Genomic DNA, 24,711 nt, shown 5'->3' on the forward strand with positions numbered 1-24,711 from the left:
CATCATGCCTGGGCCAGGCCCATCTGATGGCTAGATGGGTCAGATCGGACCAGGGTCGAGCTGAGAGTTTAGTCTATCAGGCCGCTTCGGACCATCCTATCTAAAAGTCAGTTGGGTCCGAGCACAGAGCCAAAGGGCTAATTCCGACCGATCTTGGGCATGATATCTATTAGCTTGGGCTCTTAATGAGGTTCCTGTATGTTGATTCTCATGCTCATAAGTTATTACCAATACCAAAACATAAGGCAAAGTAAATTGGAATATCTTTTTCCTGTAACTAAAAACAAACTCTGGAGAAACATCTTCACAACTCAGCTCTAAAACAATTGCTCTGCCAAAAACAACCTTTTATGTGAAGGCTTAGAGTGAAATATTTCACAATGGAAACAAGAAAGAGGGGCTTCTTGGCACTATATTAGTATTGCTAAGAGATATTACATTTACTCTCAGTAGTTAACTTACTCCGTTCTTAAAGCTTTAATCCAATCAATTTCCACTTTGAAATCACCAGGTCCAGTTTTAGCATCACGATAACCAGCTTCCGCATTGACAGAAAGAGACATGCCCACGATTCGGGACGGATTCATTTCCAACTTTGCATCAATAATATTCCCCCTCCAAGTCGGTAGATAACGTTCAAGTGGAATCTGAAATTTGCACATAAACTAGATTTAAATTGAATAACCAAGAACCACAAAACAAAAGAAATCATATCTTCTACATGATGTTTTAAGTTATCATCAAACATAAAGAGATAACCTCACTTCAAATCATAAACTTTGGCAGTTTTTTCTAATATGTGATTTTTTCGACTTTTAACAAGTCAAAGTTCAACTTCCCATATATTCCAAAATTCTAACTAAAAAAGAAAACAGTTGACGTCTTAACATGCAGGTAAAGCAATTTTGGTAAATTAACCTCCAAACTTATTGATGCAGGGAGATTATTGATGCATGGAAATTTTCAGAAGATTTACAAGAATCTCAAATTAATTAGAATTTATGAACTTGAGTAGTTTAGGTTAGTATAAAAATATAATATTTAGTAGCTTTATATTCTTACGAAACTTCATAGTTTAAGGATTTTAGTATGTTATTTATTAAGAAATTCTTTATCAGGAGTTGTATCGATTTAGGAAAAACATCTAATACTACATAAGGAGGTTTCTCTACAAGTTTTAGAAATTAATTAAGTCAATAAATTCAATTAAATTATTCTACAATTTTCTATGGTTCATAATTTTTCCTAATTTGAGGACTTTTATCAGTTCAAAAGCTTTACACCGTCCACCACCCTTTGGTGCAGCGGTTGGACACCCCTCTTAAGCCCATGAGGTTGTGGGGATCGAGTCTCGGTGGAAGTAGTTTGCCATCAAGATTTATCTCATGTAATTTATGCAATATATAAAGTAAATAATATAATAAATTTGTCGGGCTATAGGTTTCTTTCATGTTGTCGGGCTTTAGGCCTCTTTCATTATGGTTTAAATTAGGCGGTTATCATGCTCATCACATCTTCATGATGTATCAATGCCTTGTAATGACTGACGTAGATCGTAGTCGATTTCTCAAAAAAGAAAACAGAAAAAAGCTTTACACCGACATTTGAAGTTTTTTATCGTATTGTCCCCGTTGTGTCGGTTGGCATCTGAGTGAGGATTTGCTTAGTTCAATATCATCTAGGGAACATCACTTCAGAACACATCAATTTGCCAAAGATGCATCTAAAGTTGGTTTAGAGGTAATTCTCTTATTCAAAGAAAAGTTTACATTATTTTTCCTCTATCAATTTTGTTATCAATCAATATGGAGAAATAGTATTACGCTGATTGAGGGTGTAATGTTATAAAAGAAGCAGATGAAGATTATAAACAACACATACATCTAGAATAAAGATGGAATATTATGTGCAGATGAAAAAGTTATCTAACTTTAGAAAGCCTCTAATACTATATAAAGAGGTTTCTCTACAAGTTTTAAAAATGAATCAAGTCAAGTAAGTTTAATCAATTAAATTATTCTATAGTATTGTAGTATTTCATAACTTCTCCCCGAAGTGAAGGAATTTTATTGGTTCAAAAGCTTTAGCCGACGTTCTAAGCTTTTTATCATATTTTCCACTGCATCACTTATGATTATATGTAATTGATGATTTTCTTGAACAGTAGATAGATTCCACATGGTTAAAAGAAATAGCATTTCAAAAAGAAGAAGGAATGAGAATATATACTTGCCTTTGTTATATACCAATTGTCTTTAGGTAGAAAAACGAAAGCTTGCCATGAATTGTCTTCTTGTTGCCCTGGAGAGTTAACCCAATTCTCAGTGTATATCTGCACCCAAATGAACCATCAACAATTGCAACGAAAAAAATATTGATGAATCCTTTTTGGCAGAAGAAAATTTGGAGTAGGGAGTTTTGGCCATTTTGATCTTAATCAAATAAGAATTTTCTATAATAATCTGAGATGCAAAATAATCATATATTCATATAAATCTACACAATGTGGGCACGGCACAATACTCTGCCCAACTAGCTTTAGTTTTCCCCTCTCTATTTCTTTTTTCTATTGTTAAATTGAAATGGGGTACTTACAGTAGAAATGTAGCATCTTCCATCTCCTTTAAGCTTCATTGCCAATGTATCATATGCATCCAAGTCAATGAAGCCATCAAACTACAAATAAGAAAAATACGTTAGAACAAAGAACCCTGCCCTTCAAGTTGATATTAGTAGTCCAATGGCACAACAATCATAGGTTTGAGTAAATTAAAGAAGGCATTGGTTGATTTTTTTTTTTTTTACGTAGGGAACAATGTTACTACAACCAAAAGTTATTATAGAGAAAGAGAGACTAACCAAATTAATTCTTTCGTGAATCTATGGTGAAATATGGACTACATTGTTCTATATTGAAAGGCTGAAATTCTTGTTGAAGATTTCAGGAAGTGAAAAATACTTCCATTTGATTCATAGCAATATGCATCGTGAGGTTCAACTTAACCAAATGCGAGTCGGCCATAATATTTTTACAGCATTTCCTTAGCATCAAAGAAACAGAAGAATACAATTCAAAAGTTGAGAATTACTAAAAATCCTAATAGAAATGAGCCAGACCAACATAATACATCTACCAGGCCTAGACTATAATCGACATTTTAAATAAATTTCACTATGGGATCTTGGACCTGCACTTTATTGATCATGCCTAAGAGAGATCTTTATGCAAAATATTGATGCCAGTGAAACACAGTAAGCTCCGAAAGCCTCTTAAACTCTTGACCAATAGGTCGATAACTCTATAACTATGATAATGTTCAAACTACCTTCTTGGACCGCATTCCACAAAAGCCGCTGCGATTAATTTTTAGACCTTCGGTTACGTCAAGAGAGAGGTTCCCTGAGAAGACACCTTAAGAAAGCAAGCAAAAGAATCAATTCAGGACACTATTAAGTGGATAGCTTTAGCACAGACACAAAAATCTAGACATAGATGACCAGAGAGTGGAAGCCATGGATTACGCTTATTCACAATCAGGTTAGTGGGTAATCTAGACTAGAAAGTATAGAAATGGACCAATAGTATAGCAAAGAGTGGCTCTTCTTTAATTTTTGTTTGAGAATGCCAGACTTTCATTGAAGACTTTAATTACCAAAGGAAAAGGAAACTGAAGCACTGACTATCCTTATTAGTTGGCGATAATATCCATCCCAATTCCTACATATGCCCTTACATTTTTTCTCGTCTACATATGAAATGAAGCTCACACATTTTTAGAAGCTTAGATCAACAACCAGAATAAAAATTATGCACTAAGAATAGCAATTGGTCTTAAACTGGACTTTCTCTCGATATAAGCTCCGGAAGTCTTTGAAGATCATCATTCATTATTCCATAAATGGTTATTAGGTCAACAAATTATCTGGAAAGAACTATAATTCAATGTTATATGGTAATTGAAATAAAATCAAGTAGGACAAGATACCATTTGATCCATTCCCAGCATCTTTAATCTCCAATGATGCAGAAGACAAACCTGAGATTGATGTAATAAGGTTTAAGACCAGAACACTCAAAGAACAAAGCACAAAACAGCTACACAAACAGAAATTAAGAAACAATGAAGTTTATTGATCAATAAAAGAGTAACATGATCCAGAATTAGGTTGAAAGTAATGAAGGATTTAGCCGAAATCAACTAAATAATCTGAGTAAGCGCTGAAAAATGTGGGTCAGCATGTGTCCAGGTCGTGAATAGGATGCCCTATCCACGAGATCAAAATTGAAGCTTGATGAGAAACGAAGCTTTCACGTGCAAGGCACTTAGTCCACATTGTGTAGAAGTTAAGACCTTTCAGATTTAGGTTGTAGCATAACACCTTGTCTTATATGTTTGTGGGTCTGTTAGGAGAGTTGCCGCCTAGATTGGTCACTAGGCGTGGTTGAAGGTATGCCCATACCAAGGAAAAACTGTGTCTTATGTCGAACTAGGCTATTAGGTGTGAGAGCAGAGAGCTTCTTCCTTACCAACAAGTGACCAAGATGCGAAGCAGAGTAACGAAGGGAAAGACATATAGAGTCGTATGATCGTATCATTATATACATTACCTCCATACTCCGAATCTGAGTATAGATGCCACCTTTTTAGCTCCTCTTTCGAATTGAAATTAAATATATACTTCTCAGTTGGAGGAATAAGATCCTCGGGACTCCATGTTAGAGCTAAAATTATACAACAACAAATAAACATCAAATTTTGAGCTCATCAATCATAACAAATAAAATTATCAAACATGATGTTATATATTTTGCAGTAAATAGAAATTGAATTCCTCTTTTCCATGCTTAGAGATAATTTATGAGATGAATAACTCAAATGATTGAAATTAGGGTTTAATAACCATGGCACAACACTAAAACCCAATGGTAATTTCGAGAGAGAGAAAGAGAGAGAGATTGGAACCAAAAGAAAATGATGATCTAATTAAAACTCATTAAAGAAAAACAAGAGAATAGATGAAATATGAATGCTTTATCAATAAAACAATCAGAACAACATATAAATGTTTGGAATACCTTTCTTTGTGGCGTCGACTGAAGCTCGCCAAATTGCTCGAAATCTAGACATTTTGCTGCTGCCCGAACTGAAAGAAGAGACGACTGTGAAGAATCGATTAGGAGTGAAGGAATTATAAAAAGGTTTTTGAATCGCTGATTTGTGTCCTACTCTGATGCCAACAACTGAATCTCCCTGGTAATCTCTTGGGAAGTATTGGGGCAAAACCAGTTTTACCATGAACAAACACTCCCTATCTTGGACTAGGTCAAAAGTCTTTGACCAGATATTAGTTACGCCTAGTCGCCTACACACCAGTGGGATGAATTGTCACCGCAAACTAAGTAATTTTTTTGAGTTAATTCCTATATGGCCCCCTACTTTGTGACCAGCTTCCTTTTTGGCCCCCTTTTTTTTCGTAAATTCAAATATGGCCCCCTATTTTTATGTAAATGGCGTAAATACCCTTCCTAATTTCTAAATAAAATATTAAAAACATAATTATTTCCACCTCACCTCTCTCTCTCTCCACCTCATCTCTCTCTCTCCACCTCACCTCTCTCTCTATCTCTCTCCATCTCACCCCTCTCTCCACCTAACCTCCCTCTCTCTCTCTTCACCTCACTCTGTCTTCTCTGATCAAGTTCGCCGGCCGGAAAAATTTCCGGCCGGCGACCTTAAAAAAAAAACTCTCATCTCTCTCTCAAAAGATTCCGGCGAAGGGGACCCTTCGCCGGAATCTGTTGAACCAGACCTTCAGATTTGTTCGGAACAAACCTTCAGATCTGAAGGTCTGGTTCAACAGATTCCGGCGAAGGGTAACCACTTCGCCGAAATCTTTTCAAAGAGAGAGATGAGAGTTTTTTTTTTTAAGGTCGCCGCCCGGAAAATTTTCCGGTCGGCGACCTTGCCGGAGAACACAAAGAGGGAGAGGTGGAAACTGGAAAGAGAGAGAGAGAGCGAGAAAAAAAAAGGTGGAAAGAGAGAGAGAGAGAGAAAGAAAAGTGGAGAGAGAGACAGAAAGAAAGGTGGAGATAGAGAGCCAAAAAGGAGAATTAGGACATTTACTTGAAAATAGGGGGATATATTTGAATTTACGAAAAAAGGGGGCCAAAAAGGAAGCTGGTCACAAAGTAGGGGGCCATATAGGAATTAACTCAATTTTTTTTAGTGACATGTTCTAATTCGAAATCTCACAAAATTTCTCTTTAAGTTTCAAAACATTCGAAAACATGACTTCATCTAATTGAAAAAGAAATGAATTTACCTTTTTTTTTTTGTTGAAAGGTGAAATTTCATTAAGCAACAAGAGTATTATTACAATACACTGAACGTCTGAAAATTCTTATGCGAGGTTCTATGTACTAAAAAACGACCACATTTTAACACACTCAACGTCTGAAAATTCTTCTTTTTCAAACCGAAAAAGCATTAAAATTATAAAAAGTATACTCAACACGCTTCTTGGGACTCCCACTTGAACCGCCTATGAGAGAAACAAGAGTTTCTCTCTCCTCTCACACGTTCAGTCACGTGGAGAAGTAAATCTTTATTTCTCTCACAAGTGGTTCAAGCGGGATTCCAAAGAGACGGGTCATATAGACTAATAGACTTGTTAAAAATAAGGGCAAGATTTCAAGCGTCCAAAGTAGCGACAGTAACTATTATGGGTAGCCGTATGGACTACCCGACCCGGTTGGATCTCACCGATCCAGTCGGTTAACTTTGAGGTTTTAGGATAGTTATTAGATAACTATCATATATATTTCGTATGTATCCTACTTTGTATAACATAAGGTTTATTTGTGTATAAATACATGTAAAGTGATGTTTAATAATATACAAGAAATATTTTACCAAGGGTTATCTCTCTCTACCATCTCTCTCACTCTCTCCCTCACGGTTTATCATACGTGGGTATGAACTTCGCATGGCTTCTTCTTTTGATCATTCTTCTGAAACTATTCCTACTCAGACTACTACTGGTTCCACTCCAGTTTTTTATGTTCATCACTCAGATTCTCCGGCTACTATCTTAATCACTCAATTCTTAAGTGGAGATAACCATGTCTCTTGGTCTCGTGGGTGTCAAGGATAAATTTGGTTTTGTTGACGGTACAGTCCCAAAACCATCAACTTCTTTTGACTTACATGCTTGGGGTCGTGGTAACGACTTAGTAGCTAGTTTGCTAGTGAATTCTCGGACATTCGTGAGTCTCTATGATGAAACCGCCGCTAATATATGGCGAAATCTATATGAACGGTTTCACTAAACTAATGTACCTAATATTTTTCAATTGAAGCGTGCTATGTCTTCTTTAAAACAAGAAGGTCTTGATGTTTCAACTGAAAGATATACATCCTTAAAAGTCTGAAGGTATATCCTTCCGAAGGAATATCCTTCGACCAAGATGGCAATGCGTACGATTTGGCTCATAGGATAATGATGACCTTATTAGGAAGATTAATCAATCCGGTTCAATTAGGAGTCGTAATGCTTAGCTAGAACCCACTTACTATTGTCGGATCACTTTGGTTATCCGCGGCTAACATAGACCGGATCCTACAACGGGTTACACATAAGAATGGTAACTTGAACAGTGAGAATAGACTGATGGGAACTAGCATATAGATTGATATGATCCAGTATAATAGTGCTTAAAAGATAGAAAACAATCGGTCTCGAAAGGGAAGCCCGAAAAAGAGCAAAAACCCACTTTTGGGCCAACAAGGGAAACCCCTTAAAGGGAGATCCCTGGACGGCCATAAGAGGGACATCGCCCGGGCAGACTAAGCCCGTTAAAGGCTAGTCTGGCCGACCACATTAGTGGATAAACCTAATTAGGGTTTTAGCCCTAATTAGAATTCCTAGTTAGATGGGACTCTAACCGATGCTTATCTTTTGTTGGGGACTTTTAGGAATCCTTATTTGAGTAGGACACTACTAAGGTAATGCCTATATAAGAACCAGTTCAGAGTTCAGAAAAGGTTTAGAATTTTCTCAGGAAGAAAATCACTCTCTTCACACACCTATTGGAGAGAGGATTTTAGAGAAAAAGTTTCCCATTCTATCAACAAGTCTAGAAGAAGGTGTTCTTCATCTCAACCTTCAAGAAGGTCCTAGCTGACTGAAAGAAGGGAGTTCAAGTTATACATTCGGTGTCTCAAGTAGAGGAGCTACACTTGAAGCTCTTTATCTTCCGAATACTGGTCGGAATTTAGTTCGTGGGAAAACGAATGAAGTTATTCTTCTTCCTTCTAGTTCATTATTAGTTCATGTATATGATCCTGGATAACTTAGTGTTAAACATTAGATGTTTGAGATTCCGCTACCAATACTAGTTAGATGATTAAGGTAGTCTTAGAGACATGTAATTCCCTACATCAACTTATTTTACGAAGCTCAAATCACTTCAAGACGAACTACAATGTCTCTTGATTATTAATCCTTTTCTTTGTGGACAAGGAAAGTCTCTTCTCGATTAAACTAATCAAGACCGAGCTATGGAGTTTCTTCAAGAACTCCATGATCGATTCTCGGTTATTCGTAGCCAAATTTTATTAGTGGATCTGTTTCCATCCTTGTTAAAAATTCATAGTCTTGTGAAACAAGATGAAACTCAACAAAATATCATTCTTAGAACTACTCAAGAAATCGAGGGTGCTGCTCATGCGGTTTCATGATTTGATTCATCTCGTTCCGATCGCATGAACCGCGCCGATAAACAACGAACTAAACGACCGCGACCCTACTGTGACCATTGTCGGGTTCACGGTCATCACATGTCCACCTGCTACAAGCTCTATGGGTACCCGCCTAAGAATCGACCGAACCCTATTGTAGGTTCGGTATCCAACTCGAGCAACCAAGGGGTGTCGTTCTTCTATGACCCAGTAGTAGTTTAATTTCTTAAACACACTCCTGGACCAGCAACACCCTGCTACCTCCATGAAGGATATATATCCTTAAGGTCTGAAGGTATATCCTTCCGAAGGAATGTCCTTCGACCAAGATGGCAATGCGTACGATTTGACTCATAGAATAATGATGACCTTATTTAGAGGATCAATCAATCCGGTTCAATTAGGAGACACAATGCTTAGTTAGAAGCCGTTTACGATTGTCGGATCACTTTGGTTATCCGCGGCTAACATAGACCAGATTCTACAACGGATTACACATAAGAATGATAACTTGAGCAGTGAGAATTGACTGCTGGGAACTAGCATATAGATGGATGTGATCTAGTCTAATAGTGCTTAAAAGATAAAAAAGAATCGGGCTCGAAAGGGAAGCCCGAAAAGGAGCAAAAACCAACTTTTTGGGCCAACAAGGGAATCCCTTAAGGGGAGAGCCCTGGCCACCCATAAAAGGGGTGTGGGCCGGGCAGACTAAGCCCATTAAGGGCTATTTTACAATCCCCAACGTAAGTTCATTTAAATACGGCTCATCTCATTCTTCGCTATCTGAATGGCTCTATTGGAAAAGGGTTCTTCCTCTTCGCTTCTAGTTCCCTTCTGATCTACATGTATTATGATTCTGATAGGGCTAGTTGTCCTTCCACCCATCGTTCTACTACGGGCTATTTTACCATGTTAGGATCTAGCCCCTTATCTTGGAAATCTAAAAAGCAACATACAGTTGCTCGCTCTTCCGCTGAGACCGAGTATAGGGTTTTGGCCACTTTGACTTGTGAACTTCAATGGTTGAAGTCTCTTCTACATGATTCCGGGATTCCACGTCCTGATCCAATGCATGTGCATTGTGACAATAAAGCAGCTTTGCATATTACTGATAATCCGGTATTTCATGAACGTACCAAACATATCGAGATTGAGTGTCACTTAGTTCGTGAGAAAATTAAATCTAATCTTATTCTCCCTCAATATACGTCGACTTCCGATAAACTCACAGACATACTTACGAAGCCGCTTGGAGCTGAAGCATTAAACAAAAATATTCACAAGATGGGCCTAATTACCATTCCTGCTCCAACTTGGGGGGTAGTATTATGGGTAGCCGTATGGGCTACCCGACCCGGCTGGATCTCACCGATCCCGTCGGTTAGCTTTAGGGTTTTAGGATAGTTATTAGATAACTATCATATATATTTTGTATGTATCCTAGTTTGTATAGCATTAGGATTTCTATTAGTATGTATCCTAGTTTGTATAGCATTAGGATTTGTATTTGTGTATAAATACGTGTAAAGTGATGTATCCTAGTTTGTATAGTATTAGGAATTAGGATTTCTCTTTGTATATAAGTATAAGAAATATTTTACGAAGAGCCATCTCTACTATCTCTCACTCGGCTATCTCTCTCTCCCTCACGGTTTGATCATTCGTGGGTCTGAATTTTCACAGTAACTTCCCTTAAGACAGCAGTAGAGCACTTCCAACGGTCAGCATTCGGCAGAGCGAGTTTGTTTACTCGCTTACTGATTTTGTGGGCCACCTTTCCTTTCCTTTCCTTTCTCGTGTTCATGTAAAAATCTAGCGCGCAATCACAGTCCGATCCGGATCTCCTTCCCCTTTATATCTTTGAATGAAAAGCATAATTAGGGTTTCATAAACAATGGCAACTTCTTCAATGGCTTCTCTTCTCAAAGCCTATTCAGTTCCACTACTTCTCTTTCTCCTAGCTGTGTTTTTCCAGCTTTTCATTATTCCTACTTCTTTCCCTCCTTCACATTACGACGGTGAATTTACCTTCTTCTGTTTCTCAATACCATTCTATAAATTAGGTTTTCTTTGCTGTATACTAATATTGTTATTTGATTTTGTTTGTGTTTTTAGTTCTTGGAATCAAGCGTTACAGTTCTATTGAAGAAGTCACTGACGCCTACGAGAAGCTTTCGTCAAAATGGTGATGATTCTTTAGCAATCGATTCTCTGTTTTGTTTATAGTTTCATATATATCTCATTGCTTATTGAATAATTGAGAAGAACTTTTTGGCCTATCGTAAAAATAAAGAAGGAAAAAGTTTTTGAGAAGTTGAGAAGAGAAATCCGTAGATAGTTACTCAAATTGAAAGTTGTGTATCTAGTTAAGTTTCAACTAGATTCAATTGTGATTTTAACAATTGAGATCGAAGACTAGGTTTCAGTAGAATCTAAACATTTATTTTGGCATAAATTGAATAGAAAATCGTCCGAACAGTTTTCAGCTAACATTAGTTTCGACTGTCTACGAGTCAAATAGGAGTAAAGACACATATATGGCACCGAGTGGGATATGTTAAACTGATCAATTGGCAATCATAAGTGTGTTGTTGTTACTGCTGACTGATAGTTAGGACGGACTCTGTACACTTACTTGCTGAATTGGGATGATTGAACATTACAGGAATTCAGGCGAAGGAGCCGTCACGGCAGCTAATTTTATTAAGGTTAGAATTCATAATTTATATTGTAACCAATGTCTTTGTAACAAGTTATTGTTAAGTTTGTGGTCGTCCAACTCGAAACCAATTGACAATGAGCAGAGAGGACCTAGACATTGTATTCTTGGTTGCCAGATAGCCCTTCTCCCATGTGGGACTATTCTCACACGCTCCCTCACTTGTGGCGTGGTTAGCCTAACACGTGTTTTTTTTGGGTGACATGGAGCACGCGTGGCTTTTAATTTTAAGCCTATCACGCGTGACCCTAGCTCAGATACCATGTTACAACTCAAAACCAATTGGAAATGAGCGGAGATGACCTAGACATTATATTCTTGGTTGCTAGATAGAATAGTCAGAAAAATAAAACTACTGATTTCGTGGATAAAGTCTGTATTGAGATGAACTTGGACAATTTCTTGACAGTAAGTGTTAGGATAAAATCTGTGAATAATGAGGAAAACTGAGCCGCCAACATTACAAACATAAGTATATATTAGTTGAAGACCTGGCGGTAGCAGCAGCAGGAGCAGTAGTTCTTCAATGTTACATATTGCGGGGTTTTCTGATGTAATACCTGTCTCAATAACTGTCATATTGTCCTTGATTTAGGCACCATCCAGGCCCTCTGGCCTATTTCCACATGTGCAAGGTTTTTCCTTCGCATGAGCCTGCTTTAGACCACTCCTGGCCTCCCCACCTGGCCGATCGAGACACCGGACTTACCCAAAAGGCCTATCTGGTATGTAAGACAAGGTGTTATGTTGTAACCTAGGTCTTGAAGGTCTCTTAGTCGATGCGGGACTAAGTGCTTACTTACATTTCATCATCCACCACCACTTAGAGAGAGCGTCCTAGGGTCTCGATACCGTTTGATGTACCACCTGTTTCAATACTAGCCATATTTTCCTTGATTTGGGTGCCATCCAGGTGCACTGGCTTAGTGCTCACATGGGACAAGGTTTTTCCTTGGCATGAATCTGCTTCCCCAAGCTACCTAACCTGGCCAATTGAGGTGTCAAACTCACCCAAAAGGCATAGCCGAAATGTAAGACAAGGTGTTATGTTATAATCCAGGTATTGAAGGTCTTTTTAATCAATGTGGGTTCAAGTGCCTTACACATGAAACTTTCGTATCTCATCATTTTCCCATTTTAACATTGTTCTTTTGTCTGTTACCAGTAGATTCACTACTCATAGTTGTACAATTTTATTTATGCTGAGTCCTCTACAGATCCGCTATGCCTTTGAGCTGCTAACAGATTCACTATGGAAAAGAGACTATGATATGTTTGGCATTGATGAACAGCTTGTAAGTACTTAGGTGTCTATGCAGGACCAGTATGTTTCTTCGCTTTACATGGTATCAGTTTTCATAGTTTCCTTGTAGAATTTGAATATGCTGACTTGTTACTGTAGCATATGTTGGAGAAGCTTAAAGAGAAATATGCTGAGAAAACATTTTCAGAAGTACCAGTTCCACTACTTGCTGCTTCATCCACTGGTTGGGCAACAATTCCTTGAATTTTTTTTCTGTTACATATAATTTTTTATAAACGATAAGTTAACCCATGAATAACCATGTTTTTTTCCCTTAGATATTCCGGACCATGCTTTCAATGTTCTCAGTACTGAAGAATTCCAAACTACAATTGGCAGCAGCAAGGCTTGGCTAATTCAGGTATACTCATTTCATCAACTACGGTAAAATGCATAAGTTTTTTTGGTATTGGTCAGTGTTCTCAAGGGAATATGAAACCCGTGAAGCCTCGAACCCAATACCTGGAGGATAGAAACATATTTTGTGAGCCCTCCAGCCAAGGGTTGTCGGCAATGAAATGCATAAGTTTGGCCTTAATATGAGTACCTTTTCAAGATATTAAAAACAGAGTACTATTATTAGTTGTTGATTGCATGTGCACCTTATCTGGGCTATTTCCTATATTGGTTGCTCAGATGCCAGATATGTTCTTAAAATGGAAACTCAGATCTCCTACAAATAGTAAGACATGATTGTCCAAGACTTTCAAACTTCAAATGTAGTCAAATACTTGTTAGAGGTTCTACTAATCTACTGTAATCGGAAAAAAATGTTGTCCAAACTCTAAGGTATATTCGTGGACTGTTTTTGACTCTATGATCGCCAATTCACCATGAATGGTGTCTGCAATATGCTTGTCCTACATCTCTATCGCATGATTAGTCACTGTTAGTTTCTTTAGATAATTAACGAAAAGATTGCCATTATCTCGACCTTTTTGAACTTGTGCCTATGATATGTGATCAGATTTATTCATCTGGGAGCAACCACTCTGCGCAATTCTCAAGTAACTGGAAAAGAATCTGTATGTTTCCTCTACTATCAGCTTGTTACTTTATGGAACTTAACTGTTGTCACATTGTGAAGGGTTTATTTTTTGTATTCACTTTATATGCATGTTCTATTTCTCCCCCTGTGCAAATCTTGACGCAATTTTTATCGTGCAAACAACAGCGTCATGCATACTTCTTTTTCTTGTTCGCATTGTTATAAAATTTATATAGATGACTTCAAAATAAACTGGGGCATTCTCTTGCGCATTTCTTCTGCAATTGCTCCACTTTGTTATGAAGTGCTTTAACTTTCTGTTATGGCATTGAGCAATTGAGCTTCTTCATTTTTCTGCACAGACTTGACCTTCCTGTGAAATAAAAGCTGCAAACGTTCATTCAAATTACCATAATAATTCCAACTTGAAATGAAAGTCAACTGAGTTTCGTTACTTGGGTGGATTTGGCACGCATTTTCATTTTCTTATATTTAAAACCACCTCTTAAACTTACTCATTCTAATGATATTGAGTACATTCTGGTTTAATTAAATATGGCGAGTTTAACGAACTAACGAAGTACTAGTTTAGGTCCTTTAGGAGCACACTATTCAACTTGTTAATGCGCAGAGATGTTCAAATCTGTTTATCAGGTTCTTCCATATGTGAAAAATATACTTGTTGAATTTTCTGTGGCGAACGTTATATCTTAAGCATGCTGTTATTCCTCTGTATAAACTACCATACTTGTCAAAAACCTGATTCTATAAAATTATCCCTCTTAAACACCGGATGTAGAGTGCCATCATGCGATAAACTATTCAGGTCAATGTGTTGTCTGCACAAGTCTTACTATGGAGCAGTTTAATTTCTTGCCTGTGTTCATGCTTGTTGGATTAATTCCATTTTGTTTTATCTATTTTTATGTGCACTGAGTCAGTACTGAAAAGCCAATATTAACACATGTTTGAATCCAGCTAGTATATTGGATGGGGTCGCTAGCACCGGTATGGTTGAACTTGGTGAAGTTCGGGTTTCAATGTTCCTTGCAGAAAGGATGTCGACAGGACAACCCTTCTTCAGAAATGGTATTATCTTTTCCAGCTTAACTACACTACTGCTTGCTTTCAAGTTTCAATTAGAAACTTGCTCGAATATACGATGGACTGGAGGCTTTCTTTGGTATATGTTACGATACTGTATAGTAGGATCTGAGATTCATGCAAACATTACACTTCTCAGATTTGATGTAGCAATTAGCAAGTAAATTGGCTTCTTGATGTCAGAGATGAGAGGATAAATATTAGCTTATCTAAGTTTACTTCTGAATTTTAAGGGTTACTCAGATTCTTGCCTGATGTTTGGGAAGCTAACTATTGCTTATTTTACAACTGTACAAAAAATAAATACTTCTCCATTACATACAAGTGGGGAATGAAACGTGTAACATCACTTGTGAACTGTTTGTTACTCAGACAGTGTAATGCAGTCGTTTTTCATATTCTATCTCCTTACTTCATTTTCTTAGAGTCCCCTTCCATTTTTAAAATCCTTTCTGTAAGTTCTTAATCCTTCTTTCTGATTCTCGTGTTTCTTGACTTCTAATCACGTTTACAGGTCTCCCTTCACTTGTTGCATTGCCGCCAGGTTGTAGAAGTTCAGAATGTCTTGTCAGGTGAGTTCCCCAATTATTAGCTAAGTGAAGCAAATCACAAGTTGATCACGCGCGCAGAACCTAGAAGTGCTCGTCTTTCTATTTTGTTAGTACAAGTCTACAAGAAATGCGTTTTTCACGCCTCCTGTGTGCATGGAAAACTACAGCTTCTATTTCTCACATTAATTCTTCTAGGTACCAAGGGGATCTCTCGGTGGACGGAGTTACTGATTGGTTTGCAACAAGCATACTTGGTTTACCACGGATTTTGTACTACACAAAGGAGTCCCTGGTAATTCATGGAACCTTTGAAGTTTGAAGGGCATTCTTAGTTTTCTTTTCCTGAAGTTTCTCATAATCATTCTAAGCTAGATGTTCGGTCTGTCCTTATTTATCTGGACTGCATCCACATAAATTTCATGTTCGGACCTAGAGCCATCTTAATCAACATATCATCATTTCAGACAATGTTGAGGGTCCCCGATTGGTCTGTTATCAACTACCTTCAGAAAATTAGAAACTAATAAAATAATCGGAGTCTTTAAGCACATAAGTATGTGGTTACCATGTTACCGTAGTCTATTGTGTTAAAAACTTACCATGCATTTAGTTACTGTTTATCTTCTCTTTCTAATGAAATCATTAGAAATTTCTATTTCAATTTCAGGGACAGCACTTTATTGCGAAAAGTGGCCATCATAAGGTAAACTTGTTTTTTTCAGATTCACATGTTGCTAGAGATTTTTCTTTTTTTTCAAGTACAATACACAGCTGAAAAAGGTTTATCATGATTAACTGGGAACTACTAGTAGATGGACTCTCTTGCAACCTCCCCTGCATTCATCCGTGTTATTTAGCCTGCTTTATAATTTGTACTTTCTGTTTGTCTGAATATATGCAGCTGAAGTGCTGAACGTAGTTACAATTTTAGTTTCTGCTTTCGGGTAGTGAATCTAGTGATACTGCAGTTATAAGCCGGTGACCTTACTCTTCCATTTATCGCCTAAGACATTGCAGGAGAAGTTGAATCCATGACTCAATCTTAGATCACTGATTGAGATTAGCAATCTATACTATAAGTCTATATGTGAGGAGATAAGCTATCTTCCATCTGAAAAGAATCTTGTTTTCTTCGGATCCCTAAGATTTAAGGTAGCCTGCTTAAAACCAAAGATGGAATGATACTGGCAACTATCAAGAGTTTCGACCTATCGGCCTGTTGATATGTTACTAAGAACTTGTGAAATAGAGAACTTTCTTAGGGAGTAAGAATTGAACTTTTCTTTGAAACATCAACTATGGTAACTAAGTCTGTCACTCTCTTGGTAACATAATCTATAAATTTTCAGCGCATTCCACTTAGCAGACTTGTTTATAAAAGAATACTTTATATTGGTTTTTCTGGATTTCATTTTTATTATCAATATGATACCACATGCCAATGGTGATCTTGGCACTAGATAACATGAGCTTTACATTTGCTAGTCAACTTTTTATTTGGTTTTTCAATTTTAGATATTGCTTATTGGTTACACGTGTCAATAGGTAAAGGTTCTTTACTTCTCAAAGACAGGAGAGCGCGCTCCTCCATATTTGCGTCAAGCTGCAAAAGATTATTGGACCTATGCTTCATTTGCATCTGTTCTATGGAAAGAGGAGGAATCTTCCATCTGGTGGAACACGTATGTATAAACTCTCAAAGAGTTAAAAGTGCTATAGCAAAAACCTAAATAAGTTAAAAGCAATAAATAAGCACATTATGGTTACCTTATTTCATCTCGGTATTTGCTCCCCGTTCTTCCCGGTACAAGTTATTACGTGTAGCATACAATGGTGTTGTTGGAAAAATTGTTCAATATGTGTCTGAACTTATCATCATTGTTTACTGTTACGGTATTCCTGATATAGATGACTTATAACTGCCCGTTTTATCATTGAGAACAGGTTTGAGGTGGACTCTGCCCCAGCGTTAGTGTTTATGAAGGATCCGGGTGTGAAACCTGTTGTCTTCCATGGTATGTTTGTTTCCTTTCTGTTTGTTTTTAGATTCTCTATTTTTGTTTCTTAAAGTTCAATGTGCAAGTTTCCTTTTCATTTGACTTGCTAACTCTTCTGTCCTTGCAGGAGCTGTCAATAGTTCATCGTTTTTAAATATCATGGAACAAAATAAGCAGCATGGTAAGCTAATATTATTAGTATCTTGTTGCTAAATTAGACAGTCAGTTTGAGACCTTAGCAGTTCTGTCTACTATCGCCCTTTCACTCTAGAGACATACTTCATGTTTTGAGTGCCTCGTGAAACTCTCCTTTTTAGGCGGAGGATTGAGATGCTTTCATTGTTAAACATAGTTAGATGCATAGACTATAGACAACTATGGGGTTACCTTCTTGCTTAGAAAATTAGCTTATCCCCCTGGCCAAATTGTGAAGTCACAATCACCTTAAGGATAAGGTTTCTTCTCTGATACATAACCTTTATCTCATAATAAAGATTGAGAAGTTCTTTTATTTGGACTACAACCCCACATGAACTTCTTCTATGCCACATAGAACTGAATGACGATAATAGATGGTTGGAATTAGCTGTCATGTTGATTTAGTTCCCTAATTTTCTATAAAATATGTACACCAAGCAATACCTTCGTAAGATCAATTCTTGAGGAGGTGGTTGTGGATTTTCTAAAGAAGGTAGACAATGATGCTTCCAGATAATTTTTTTTTTTTTTGGCATGGACTCCAAGAGTCATTACATTCAATATGGCATTGATACATCACGAATAAATACATGAATTTGAATAAGCTCTATAACTACCATCATCGAAGACATCTTGGACCCTAAAGGCCATACAAAGACCCTTAAGACTATCCTACAGGCATGAAAACCCATTCATATCTTTACTTTATTCATATACCTTGACACAAAATAAATGATGGATTCTCCCTCCACCATGACGTCTGGGTTTTCGGAGTAGATGCACAACCAACAGGCCAAGCAGTTGTTGGCACTTCGAGATATTGAATTTAGTCTTTTAACAAAGTAAATACTGCATGCACCTAATAGAGTTCATGTTTACATAAAGAATCTCTGAACTTAGAATTTGCAGTTTAAGAGATCTTTGCCTCTTTCTGTAGCTATGGGTTTATCCTTGGCAACAGTATGTTTTACCATGTTTCGGATTAATTGCTTGAGAAGTTTTTCTGTTAAAAGAAATCCTATATTCGAACTAAAGGGGATCAATATCTTAAACCCTCATTTGTTTCTGTTAGGTCTTCCTCAACTAAGGAGCATAACATCCATGGAGTTGGGTTGTGATGCACGAGGGTATTCTCGTGCAGGTTATGAGGCAATGACCTGGTACTGTGTGATTCTTGCAGGAAGACCAAGTTTAGAACTCAACAAAATGCGTGAAGTAAGTTATCTTTTACCTAAATGTGGTTAATAAATTATTTATATGCCATGATTTTCTTTCCATTAAACTTTATTATTCTCACTGTTTTTACTTTGTTTCCTTTTTTGAATGATCCAAATTTCTTCTACACTCTATCATTTTATGCTCTAGTCTTTTTAGGGCTGATAGTTATATTAACTGCCTCATACGATCTTTAACTAATTGCACATTTTCATAGACCATGGTCAGGGTTCAAGATATGTTATCGAATAATGACAAGTCAAATGCTGATGATACGGATAACACGTCAGCACTTCCAGCTGCTGCTGCATTAAAAGAAAAGCGATTGACATTTGCTTGGCTTGATGGAGAAGCTCAACAAGTAAGTCTTATGCGATTTGTTTCAATAGCAAAAATGCAAGAAATTGTTTTAATTTTTACTACTAGTCCAAAACTTTTAAATAAAAAAACCGTATTACTTAATATTTATATTAATTACGGGCTTTGTAATATGAAATTTCCATAATCAATTCTAAGCCTATAAGCATCTAATTGACTGTAATTTTGTTTCAAGCCAACATTGTTCATTAGGGACCACATCCCAGGTGAGGCAACGGCACAACGCTAAGGGCCTAATGAGATGGAAAAGATTTACCATTTTGCATCTACATTTCAAAAATATAAACCATTTCTGCAATTCATTAGAGTTAAAGTTCTCTCTTGCATTTCCTTTTGATTTTCTGAAATAACCTTAGCCTTATATACATCATTTTTTATTGCCTGTGCTCTAACACGGAACTATTTCATCCAGAAATACTGTTTCTTCTATCTACATTCAGAGACCAGCTTTGAAACTTGTGGACCAAGGAGAGATATAATAGATGTACCACAACTATTTATCGTTCGTTACAAGAGAAATTCTACCAAGGTTGAAACCAAAACTAAGAAAAAACCTAAAAGCATATGGGATTCGTTGCAAGAGGACGACGAGGATCTTGCCTCACAGCTTGTTGCTACGTATAACAACGGTTCAGGGGACGTTCCACAGGTATGAAATTCTGTTTATTACATATACTGGGTAGTTTGAGATGCTAGTAAGTTGTAACCACCCTTATGGAAATCGTATTAATATAAATTTCACTTTGCAGATCATCGAATGGGTCTCTAAAATTGTGAAGGATGGCGACTCTACAGAGCTCCCTTTCTTTGTAAGTTTTCATTATCATCATTTACAGGGTTCAATATATTATACTATCTGGCCACATTATTTAGAGAGGAGCATGTGCATGCCGTAGTTGACTAACGAGTTTAGTAATGGTCCAATAGAGGGCTCCTTTAGAGAGCAGCGCCACACTTCTCCGGGTTATGAAAATAAAATATTAAGATTTCATAATTTCTTAGGTTTCTCTTTTAACTGATTGTTTATTGAATTGAGCTTTTGTATTCTCATTATATACTTGCTTCTATTCTGCTTTCAACAATTTCAGTTCTTCTGTGTTTTTTTTCTAATTTCGTTTAATAATGTTTTGATCTTCTTGTAGAGGATGAAGAGTCCTGATCTCATTCCTGAGGACTCAACCCCTATCTGGTCAAGAGGCACTGAAAGAGTTTTATCTACGAGACATGGACTGAAACAAAGGGTTCAAGGATTCATAACAAATTTACATGACCGTACCAGAGATCCAAGGCTTGGTCCGTTCTTGCTCCTAGCAGCAGCCATATCTTTTGGTAGCATCTGGTTTCAGAGGAGTCAGCCGAGCCAAGCGAATCAAACAGGCCAGAGAAATCAGCCAACTCAGACACGTGAATCAACTCAGACAAGTGAATCAAGCCAGCCGACCACTGAGGTAAGAGGTCTAACTTCTATTGGTTTATTACCTTCATAGAGGGTTTATCATTAATGTTTTAATGTCGAAGGAGAGTGACGAAAGGTTTGATCCTTTTTGGTCTCTAATGCACATGAAATAAATTTTCAGGAAAAAGCCAGTCGAGAAAAGAGAACTCGTAGAAGAAAAGCATCAAAGAAAGATCCACCTCCTCCTTCCATAACAGATGATGAACCTAAGGATGCATATCAATTGTTACCTTCAGATTCGGATTCTTGATAGGTGATTTAATCAACAAAAAGGAAAAACTCGAACCTCTCACTTGCATGGAATTGGACATAATCAAACAAATCTCGAGGGTTCGTTTCTTAGCAAATAATGTTAGTGTAAAATCGACTATTGAGATCCTAATTAGCAGTAATGTTAGTATTTGATTTTCGGACTTTGATATTGAATAACGAATTTTGAAAGTAAAAAAGAGAAAGTAAAGAATACATAAAATCTTTCAGGAGAAGCGGTATTTTAAGCTCTGTAAATACGTTCTTCGTGTTCGTTCTTCCTACTTGGGTTCTTATGTTCATTCTCTAAAAAGAACATTTGTTATAGCCTTCATCTCTCTTACTTAGTATTTTAATTATTTGCAACTATTTGCAAGAAGTTTACAATTGTTTGCAAAAGATTTACAATAAATTGTACAAGTATTGCAAAATTATTGAGTTTTTAAACAAACAAAATACGAATGTTGGATTTTTTACCAAGCAAATAATAACTTGTCTTTTAACTTTAAAAAGTCCAATTTCTTGTTCATATAAAAGGGCCTCTTTTAGCTGGAAAAAAGAAAGAAATAAGTTTACTTGCTTTAGTTGTCTTCATCTTCTGTTTGTCTTCCCCAATTCAAATTTAACCAAACACCACCTAGATTAGCATTTTGGGGGTGATACTTGGGGTCCCTTAATGGGTTCACCTTGGAATTGAGGCTCAACTAGTAATAGGTCCAAATTACTTGCAGAGAGTTTTAACCAATAAAAAGAATAAGCACAGTATACATTGGAGTAAGAAGAATCCAACTTCTCCTTAACCTAATCTGAAGCATATATTTTAGTTCATATGACTAAAAAGAATTTCGAATACAGAAGTGATGTACTATTATTTCTCATGTATGCATGATTATTTCTTCATCAAGAGATACAAGGGCATAACCAAAACAGAAAGCTCTTACTCTATGGGTCTGATTGATCAAAATTCAGTTAGGTATCAACCTCATAACAATATTTGGTGGATGAAGTAATTCAGAGTACTAATCCAATCTTTGTGAGAGGAGACTACCTACCAACCACCCGCTTTTCGCCTTTCAGCCATTTCAAACGCCTTATCCTCTTTCATCTTCTGCACGATTTCAAGAATCTTCGGATTATTGAAACGCTCACGAACATACTTCCTTTCCTCGGCTTGTATTTCCTTAATGGCACTCGGATAAGGGTTTGGAGGTGCCTTTGTTCCTTGAAGCCGTGCAATTTCCTTCAACCTTTTGTATGCTTGTTTCTTTCCTTTCTTCTCTTGTCTATATTCCATCTGCATGCACCAGAACAGGAGAAAATAGGCATTTAATAAAAATAAGTGGAGGGAAAATGTAGCTTTTAAGAGAAGTGTACATACATCAGCTACAGCCATGGCTTCCTCTTCACTCACTCCCTGCTCTTTAAGTTCGAGCACCCTCCAACCAAAAACACGAGCTGGAGGAGGATCAAAACCACTAAACCTGTTGAACCATAAAAACCCCAAAGTAGTTAAAGACAATTAATATCATAAAATTTCAAAAAATAATATTTTTTTGCTCTAGGTTCTACATGTTGTCTTTCCATGTTATAAAGAGTCCTATCCTCGGAGCTGCTCAAGAAGGAATTTTTGGATGTAATGCGACAACAGTTGCATCACGCATATTGATTGTTCCAACTATTGTTTGTTTTCTTTCATTGAATACTATCTACTAATCGTATTGTACTACTAACCGATTTCTTGAACTAAAAGGATTTGAACAAAAACCTTTTTTCTTTTATACATGCTAGGAAGATGAAATGACTACATTAGTAACATAAGAAGGAAATAAAACAAGAAACATAAGACCAACTATGTTTCCCAACTGTACAAGAAGTAACATCAACGGCTGCGGAGGCAAAGGTGGAAGTAGTAATGGTAATAATAAAAGTGATACAGTTAATGCTAACAACATCAAAGACGAACTAGAATTGAAGTATTTATCCATTCAATTCTCACAATGTTGCTTCTGCTTCTGCTGTTGTTGTTGATTATGAAGTTTGATTCCTCTGATAATCTCAATTAATGATAACGATTATGATATTGAAACAAGTAATTTTAGAAGCATCCCTTGAAAATCAATTGCTAATGAGAAAAACATTTTCTCATTTTTTAACCCAAGTACTTTCAATTATTTTTATTTGCTGGAAGTTCCATAAATTTATGAATAAAATTGAAGTATCCAACATTGATTAAAAGATGTGACACAAAACTCACTTCAACCAATATAATTCCGTTTAGTAGGTATATTTCTAACGCCAGAAGTTTCAACAAATACAATAATAAACTCAGCCATGGTTATATATCTTCAAGTAAACTTACTCAAATCAATCAACAGAAAAAGAAAGTTAAACACATAATACCTGATAGCATCTTCGTATTTAGATTCCGGATGCTTCTGAAAGAATTTCTTTACATATATATCTTCAGGAAGGGTAATCTTTTCAAATTTTCCATCTGTTCGAGGAAATGTCACAGGTGGAGCCCTAATGATTCATGAACATGTAAAATGCAGTCAGATTATACTACTAATACATCAAAAATAGATTAACATGCACAAATTAGCGTAGGATATCCATCCAGCCTTCAACTTAGAGAAATTCTAGAGTACCGCATATCTATATAATAAGGGAGGAGGGTGTGTTTTTTAGTTATACCCTCCTCTTCAATGGCTAAGATTACACCTCCAAACTTATCTCCAAGGTTGAGATTATACCTCCTAAACTTATCTTCAAACCCTCTTCAATGGCTAAGATTAAACTTCTCAAAATTATCTCAAAGGGGGAGACTATACCTCCTAAACTTATCTCCAAACCCTCTTCAATGGCTAAAATTACACCTCTCAAACTTATCTTCAGGGGTAGAAATTAGGCATTTGATAACATTGTTCGTGCCCGGTGAGCACGGGTTATGCTCTCCTGTGTGTGTGTGTGTGTATATTACATATATAATGTAAATGTAGTTCTTGATGCCCTTGAGGGTTTGTCATCATGCCATTTTGAGGGTTCTTTTCGTAGACCTTTGGGCAGTCATTTTTTTCATGGTAGTTGTGTACTTATTCAATCTTCTAAAGTATCAGTGTCACCACAGTTATGACTTATGACCTAATTCCACTATCTAATAAGCTAAATGATGTAATTGTGTCATGAATCGTTCCCCTAAACATAAATTCGTCAAAAACAGAAGATTCAATATAGAAAAGGCGCCCATTAGCTCTATAGGTCAAACACAGCCCCCCACCCCACCCCCCAAAAAAAAAACTAATTAGCTAGATTAGGGTTTTACTGAACGAATCGATCCCCTGAACCTAAATTCGTTTTCAATGATAAAAATAGAGAAGACTTTTATTAGTTGGAAACCAAATAAATCCATTTTATATGCAATTAGATAAAAGACTCCCTCTGTCTGTTAAAGAGAGAGTAAATCATTTGGAATGACAAAAAAAAGAAAAAGAAAAAGAAAAGCAATGAAGAAGAAAGTGAAGAAGGGAGAGAAAACTGACTCTTCCATAGCTTTGAGCCATACAGGTTGGGCTTTAGCTAGACCCTTAACCAGTTTCCTCGTCTTTGTTAGCAGATCTCCTTTCATGAACGACATCTCTCTCTCTCTCTCTCTCTCTCTCTCTCTATTTCTTCTCTCTATTTCTTCTCTCTACTCTACTACTACAAAGTTACTCGCTTCTTTCTCCCTTGTGGATTTTGGTTTCGAAATTTCACACACTCACACGCACAAATTACTAAACACACCCATATTTTCACACCTCCCCACCCAAAAT

General features: G+C 36.8%; 3 protein-coding genes across 4 annotated transcripts; 1 reads left to right on the top strand and 2 right to left on the bottom strand.

Moving 5' to 3' along the window:
• Positions 1 to 241: 241 nt before the first annotated feature.
• Positions 242 to 5,380, bottom strand: LOC147566594 (putative complex I intermediate-associated protein 30). Its single transcript, XM_086653081.1, has 7 exons — positions 5,078 to 5,380; positions 4,610 to 4,723; positions 3,987 to 4,037; positions 3,327 to 3,412; positions 2,596 to 2,676; positions 2,234 to 2,332; positions 242 to 647 (listed from the first exon to the last, which is right to left on the bottom strand). Exons 1-7 carry the CDS (start codon positions 5,295 to 5,297, stop codon positions 459 to 461), a joined length of 840 nt encoding a protein of 279 aa, XP_086509207.1. The 5' UTR covers positions 5,298 to 5,380; the 3' UTR covers positions 242 to 458.
• Positions 5,381 to 10,195: 4,815 nt separating this feature from the next.
• Positions 10,196 to 21,227, top strand: LOC147566595 (DNAJ heat shock N-terminal domain-containing protein). Of its 2 annotated transcripts, XR_015230511.1 has the most exons (21): positions 10,196 to 10,759; positions 10,857 to 10,926; positions 11,407 to 11,449; positions 12,678 to 12,755; positions 12,863 to 12,947; positions 13,042 to 13,124; positions 13,731 to 13,788; positions 14,730 to 14,840; positions 15,370 to 15,427; positions 15,602 to 15,698; positions 16,074 to 16,109; positions 16,952 to 17,088; positions 17,351 to 17,421; positions 17,531 to 17,584; positions 18,674 to 18,816; positions 19,034 to 19,177; positions 19,607 to 19,843; positions 19,944 to 20,003; positions 20,337 to 20,642; positions 20,772 to 21,007; positions 21,049 to 21,227. XR_015230511.1 is itself a non-coding variant. In XM_086653087.1 (20 exons), exons 1-20 carry the CDS (start codon positions 10,636 to 10,638, stop codon positions 20,898 to 20,900), a joined length of 2,124 nt encoding a protein of 707 aa, XP_086509213.1. In that variant the 5' UTR covers positions 10,245 to 10,635; the 3' UTR covers positions 20,901 to 21,157. The 2 variants fall into 2 exon arrangements, 1 of the variants encoding a protein (XP_086509213.1); XM_086653087.1 differs by having other exon boundaries at positions 10,245 to 10,759; positions 20,772 to 21,157.
• Positions 21,228 to 21,668: 441 nt separating this feature from the next.
• LOC147566596 (uncharacterized) lies at positions 21,669 to 24,706 on the bottom strand. Its single transcript, XM_086653089.1, has 4 exons — positions 24,439 to 24,706; positions 23,300 to 23,422; positions 22,278 to 22,380; positions 21,669 to 22,193 (listed from the first exon to the last, which is right to left on the bottom strand). The coding sequence occupies exons 1-4, from the start codon at positions 24,531 to 24,533 to the stop codon at positions 21,948 to 21,950; spliced, it is 567 nt and encodes a 188-aa protein (XP_086509215.1). The 5' UTR covers positions 24,534 to 24,706; the 3' UTR covers positions 21,669 to 21,947.
• Positions 24,707 to 24,711: the final 5 nt, after the last annotated feature.

The sequence above is a fragment of the Eschscholzia californica genome, unplaced genomic scaffold (assembly GCF_041429995.1).
Source record: "Eschscholzia californica isolate CP2 unplaced genomic scaffold, dmEscCali1.0.p SCAF_1, whole genome shotgun sequence".
NCBI classification, from domain to species: Eukaryota; Viridiplantae; Streptophyta; class Magnoliopsida; order Ranunculales; family Papaveraceae; genus Eschscholzia; species Eschscholzia californica.